Source organism: Coffea arabica, chromosome 8c (assembly GCF_036785885.1).
Source record: "Coffea arabica cultivar ET-39 chromosome 8c, Coffea Arabica ET-39 HiFi, whole genome shotgun sequence".
Classification (NCBI taxonomy): Eukaryota; Viridiplantae; Streptophyta; class Magnoliopsida; order Gentianales; family Rubiaceae; genus Coffea; species Coffea arabica.
In genome coordinates, this window is record NC_092325.1 from 40,250,892 (window position 1) to 40,256,891 (window position 6,000).

At 36.9% G+C, this 6,000-nt stretch overlaps 1 protein-coding gene across 1 annotated transcript; it reads left to right on the forward strand.

Moving 5' to 3' along the window:
* Positions 1-1,962: 1,962 nt before the first annotated feature.
* LOC113706140 (histidine-containing phosphotransfer protein 4-like) lies at positions 1,963-5,374 on the forward strand. Its single transcript, XM_027228031.2, has 5 exons — positions 1,963-2,141; positions 2,239-2,307; positions 4,006-4,077; positions 4,206-4,278; positions 5,009-5,374. Exons 1-5 carry the CDS (start codon positions 1,963-1,965, stop codon positions 5,024-5,026), a joined length of 411 nt encoding a protein of 136 aa, XP_027083832.1. The 3' UTR covers positions 5,027-5,374.
* The last annotated feature ends 626 nt before the right edge of the window (positions 5,375-6,000 follow it).

Consider the following 6,000-nt stretch of genomic DNA (forward strand, 5'->3'; position numbering starts at 1 on the left):
ACTAACCAAATTCTTTGGCACTTTGATCCACCACTAAAAAGAGAATTTTTACCAATCCAACTCCGACAAGAATTCACTTGTCCATGAGTGGTCCAGTCTCGCAACCTGAAGTTCTGATACCTATTTGATATGAGAGAAACACCTTGAGAGAGTCCACTAAAGAACCCAATATATAAGTCAGGAATCCAACATTAATCGAAAAGCTTAATCCATTAGGTTTTGGGCCCTTACTTACATATTAACTACTCTTTCTCTATCTCTCGGACTAATGTGGAATATAATTCTTTACTCGTAAATAGAGCTGTTAAACGAACTTAGCTGTTCGTTAGCTCGGTTCGTTTCGGCTCGTTCGTGCTCGTGAAAGGTCGCGAACGAATTTTTTTGTTCGATTAATAATCGAGCGAACACGAACATGTTCGCGAGTTTTAACGAACGTTCGCGAGCATGCTAAACGAACGTTCGCGAACACGAGTATGTTCGCGAGTTTTAACGAACGTTCGTGAACATAGACATAATTATCATTTGACAAATTTTAGGGTTAATTTTATGGCTGGACTTTTATATTTGGAGAGCAAATTTCTTTGTTTTATTTGTTGTTTTTATGTTAATGTTAGTTATATAGTTAATGAATAATAGAATTTAGTCACTTAGTGCTTTAATTATTTTTAAGAATAATTAATAATTTGCATGGCATATTTAAAGCATAAAATAATTTGGATTCGAGCATTTCGAACATGTTCACGAACGGCTCGTTTATGTTAAACTAGCCGAACACGAACTCGAACTCGAACACGAATTTTACTTAACGAACCGAACACGAACACAAGTTTGGAGTTCGAAACTTAACGAACGAACACGAACGTTGTTCGAACTGCTTAACGAACAGAGCTCAAACATGAGATACTCGGTTCGATTCGGTTCGTTTACAGCTCTACTCGTAAACTTGACATATATATATATATATTGGATTGAGCAGTTTCTCATGACCAGCCACGTAGGATGGTGGATAATTGAAGATTTGAGTAGCCTATTATACATAGAAGTGGCATGTGTAAAAGACAGATGGAAATATGTCATCATATTATAAGCTATCATGGAAGTGGCACATGTAAAAGATGGAAATGGGGCAGGAACGATTGTCAGTGACAACCGTTCCTGAAGGTTCACGGTCACGATGTGACCTCAAAAATTTGTGCGGCTCAAATTACAGCATGTAACTCGATTTTCACGCCATGTGTGGAACTCACAAAAAAATGTTGTAAAATTACATCGTGTGCAAAGTAAATTACATCGTGTGCAATGGAAGTTACGCGCCGTGAAAAATGAACACAACCTGCAACCGTTTGTGCCCCTTGTCCGTAAAAGATAGATATGAAACATATTATTGTATTATTTCCTATGAGATAAAACAAAAATCATTCTCGGAAAAGTTACCAAACAAATGGAGCCAAAGTTTTTTTTTTCTTTTTAAATTTTTCAGGATGGGAGGGACGGCGGATTTGAAAAGTGGAAAGGAGAAAAGAGAAACTGTTTTCTTTTCAATTTTTTTTTTAATAAGAGAATGGAGAGATTTAAAAAGCGAAGGACGGAAGATTTGATCGTAGCCAAAGTTATCAACACACACAGTGAAACAGTGTTGCATCTCAACTTTATCTGGTGGATCACATCCATGTGGTGAAGCAAAAAGCTACAGTCCGAAATTTGTTCTTTTGGATTCACTAGTTTTTCAAAAATTAATTTTTTAAATACTATAAAAATTTTTTTTGGTACGAAGTTAAACCTAATTGGTCTTTTTTTTTTTTGGTACGAAGTTAAACTTCATTGGTCATTTGATACTTTGGACACAAATGGTGTCCTAGCCGAAAGCTTTTTTTTTCTTTTTTTAGGAATCTTGACGAGAGAAGCTTTTTTATCAGATTCCATGTGAATAAATGTGAAGGATATTGTATCTTATTCTCGTGGATGCCCACATATCTAACATCCGATTCTGAGTTGTGGTTTAATTTGCAGGGCTATCTTGATGAGCAATTTATTCAGCTGGAAGAATTGCAAGATGATGCTAACCCTAACTTTGTGGAGGAAGTTGTCAGGGTTTTCTACAATGATTCAGCAAGACTGATCCGTAACATTGAAATGGCAATGTGAGAAAAATCCCATCCTTAATAATTAACCTAGTTTCTTGGTTTTGCATGCCAATTAGTAAATATCAATCCTGTCAATTACATTATTGTTGTGCAGGGGGAAAAACCCTATGGACTTTGGCAAGTTGGATGATGTCATGCACCAGTTCAAGGGTAGCTGCTCAGGGTAAACTGTAGTTATTTGGAAGTAATCGTGTGCTAAAATGGCGAAATAGTGAGGAGCTAGAACAGTGCCCTTGTTCGGTTTGCAGTTTTTCAAGAAGGAAAAATTTTCATGAACCCGCCTTCTAATTATTTTTTTAATGTATATGCATCAAATCGTTATAATACATTTTTCTATAAAAACTCTAAAATAATAATTTAAAAAAAAAAACAATTCAAATGGGATGTGTTCATCCATCCTGGAAAAATCGGACACTAATAGAACTTGATTGATATCTAGAGAGTCTTTCTTCATTATTCCTTTTTTTTTTTTTTTAGTTTCCCATCAACAAATTTAAGAGCTAGAAGTGAAAATAAAGGTGAAAAGCAAAAGGGTTGGGAGAGGCCTTGACCATGTTTAGAAGGTGTCTTGTCTATTGGAAAATGGAAAAGGTTTTCAACACTCGACTAACTACTTTAAGGTCGACTCAAATGTAGTGAAAAGCACACAAATGCTGAGTAAGCGAGAGGGTATCTCTTGGAATAAAGTTGCCAAAAAAAATGATAGCTAGCATATATACTTCTGATCCCTTATTCTTCAAATGCCTGCATCTGAAAACATCCCATCAAATATATTGACTGAAAGAAAAATTCAACTGCTCCAAATATTCCTTATGGATTGAAAAGTTAGAAAAATATTAAAGATGCTCACGCTTGCAACCAGCAAGCTGGAGCTCCAAAGATGTAATTTCGTTCCCACGTTGATAGAAGCCAGAATAACATGCTTTGTATCTGCAAATCATTACGATAATTGTGGCTAGTTTTAGATTGGTTTGATATTGCTTATACTTAAGTTCTTTTACTTAATCTTAGAGGAGGTAATATGTTGATATATATATATATATATATATATATATATACATATATGTTACTGATGTATGCAGAAAAAAAGTTGGTAATTGGATCTTTACACAGGATTTCTTTTACTTGGGGCGGGGACCGTGGGGCTAGGAGCTGGGAAAAGGATGCTGTATTGACATTTTTTGGCACGGGATGCATGAAAACAAACTGTTTGGCGTATTGACATCATAGAAATTGTCGATGCACAAGCATTTTTTGCTTCATAAGTAAAGAGATTTTAGAAGTCACCATCTTTCAGTTGGGCTCCAGAGATTCCATGCAACATTTGGTGATATGGATGAGGTGGGCTGTAAACGACCCAACGCTGCTGACTTGATACAGCATTCTAGTAACGCGTTTCCATTGAAAAACTGCAGACAAAACACAAAATCTTATCCAAGATGCCCTAGCACAAAGTTTAATGTTTCAGTTTCAGATTTATGAGTATCTCTACCCCCAATGCAGATATGTATCATGTGGCAAGCTAGATCTACTCTTGCTCTTCGATCAATACTGGCATAACATCTGCATGCATGCATGCGTGCGTGCGTGCGTGCATGCATGTAACGAAACAGACAGTACTCGGCCCTGCATCTGAATCTTAAAACAAGGTTTTAGGCAATCAAGTTTTCCAAGAATTGGATGCAATCGACTTCTTTGTAAACTGGTTTAGCATTTCAGAAGAGAAAACTTTTCTTTGTTTCAATCTCAACAGCTGAGAAGGTTGCGTATCGATTGCTAGATAGTAGACATTCTTGGTAGTGATTGATCATTCAAATTAACCATATGCATAGCACCCTGATTGTCCTTCAACTCGATGCAGCATTGGTGCCAAAAAGGTGAAAAGGGAATGCACCCGATTCCAAGACTACTGCAAGGAAGAGGACCCTGAAGGGTACAAGTTGACTTTGCTCAGCTTACATCTTTCCCTCATGCTTTTTTAATTTGATTTTATTTTTTTAGTGACTTATATGAGCCTAGCTAAATGATGGTCTATTGCTACATGATTCATTGGTCGTGCAGATGCATGGGGGCCTTCCAAGCAGTGAAGCAAGAACATGCAACCCTAAAGGGGAAACTAGATGCTTACTTTCAGGTGTCTTTTCCGACTTCTCTTTCCCTCCTCTACCTACAGATATGGACAGAACACGCATGCACCTGCTCTTTACGGTTTAAGCCAAAATACAATGCATATCTTTCCTTATGAATCTACTATTCAAGCAGTAGCGTTGATGCTAGGAAAATTTTGACCCACACTTTCCAACTTTTACGATAACTGCCAAAGTACGATGATCCAGAATCCGCCAAAAGTACTACGCAAATTACTTGTACTTGATAAATATCTTACGTTGTCTTCTCAGGCCTGTAGCATCTAGAAATTCCTAGATTCCTACTTTTACCAAGAAATAATCGGGTGAAAAGGAAAACTACCACTGAGAAACGTAAGTACAAGTATTCACCGCCGCAGCATTCTCTGAATACTTATCCACAGCACACCCTGTTGAGTGTTGACATGAAAAAGACCTATAGATAGAAAAACAAATTTTGTTTAAGACAACCATTTTCAGTAACATCATAAAACACCCACAAATCTTCACAAAAACAAACATATGAAATACGGTCCCGGTACCAGAGGTTGCCCGTGGTGGGGGAGAGGGAAGGGTGTGTTTTACCATCTTGCATCCTTTATACTTCATGCACTCAATCCTACGAATCATGGCTCTGTCATTACATACATATTAACATGCACAAGTAGTAACACGTTTTTCTGGCGTATTAATTATGACTGATAAATTCTGCTTGCTCTGATTTCACTGCAATTTTAGTTGACAAGGCAATGTTGAAGGTGCGCCCAACACCTTCAAGGACGGGTTAGCTAGACAAAGATATGGCGCCCGTAGCAAGCTTTCCAAATATCGCGACTATGACGAGCAAATAATACTACGGCATCGGGAGATATATCATTTCACTTGCTATAGGATCTCCATCCACGACCATGGATGGATATTTACGGAAAGCAAAAGCATTAGCAAATAATACTATAGCATGGCGTTACTTTTCATTCTCGATAGAGTCAGAGATGCAGAGGAGTAGCAATAGCAAAAGAAGAAATAATTGGCAGCTTCAATCATCATGATGAAGTTGTGAGAAGCGTGAAATTGTATCCATATATATATATATACTATATATCTCTACCTATCTGAGAATAACGGATATAATATGACAATAGTTATCCAGCCTACACCTAGAATTGCTTGCTCAAAGATGATTTGTGGGTTTTTTTCTTTATGTCTTTTTTGCTCCACGGTTCCGCCATTTCCCCCAAAAGTAGCTAGTTCGAACTGCAAAAAGTGAACATCCTCTCCGTTCTTTTCCCCTTTCCTTCGATGAATTTGACCAATTCCATTACCCTTTTCTTGTCCATGCACGTATAATATCAGAGTCCCATGTATGATGCTACAGACAGCAAAGAGTCATTGGAATATTCATTAATACATAAAGCATAAAGGTTGAACTTTGAAGGGAGGCTTTACTTTTGAAACAGGGATTCTACAATGCAACAACTCAAGAATAGTCAAAACTGGCTTTATATTCCGTGCTAAAAATGATTATAACAATTTAATATTAAAATAAAGTATTTATTACTCCATTCGTCCTATTAAAACTATCGTACTTTTCTTTTTGGTCTGTCTCAAAGTTACGTCATCTTACTAAATTTGGCTAATAATTTTGTAACTCATTCCAATTTTTACCCCTCACACGCTTGCACAAGAAATCTTTGAATAATGTTATAGGTCCACCTTCTCTTTGCAACGTA

Coding starts and splice junctions, on each gene's coding strand:
- LOC113706140 (XM_027228031.2), top strand. CDS start 1,963: ATGCCCACATATCTAACATCCGATTCTGAGTTGTGGTTTAATTTGCAG. Junction 2,142..2,238: donor CGTAACATTGAAATGGCAAT/GTGAGAAAAATC, acceptor ATTGTTGTGCAG/GGGGAAAAACCCTATGGACT. Junction 2,308..4,005: donor TTCAAGGGTAGCTGCTCAGG/GTAAACTGTAGT, acceptor AACTCGATGCAG/CATTGGTGCCAAAAAGGTGA.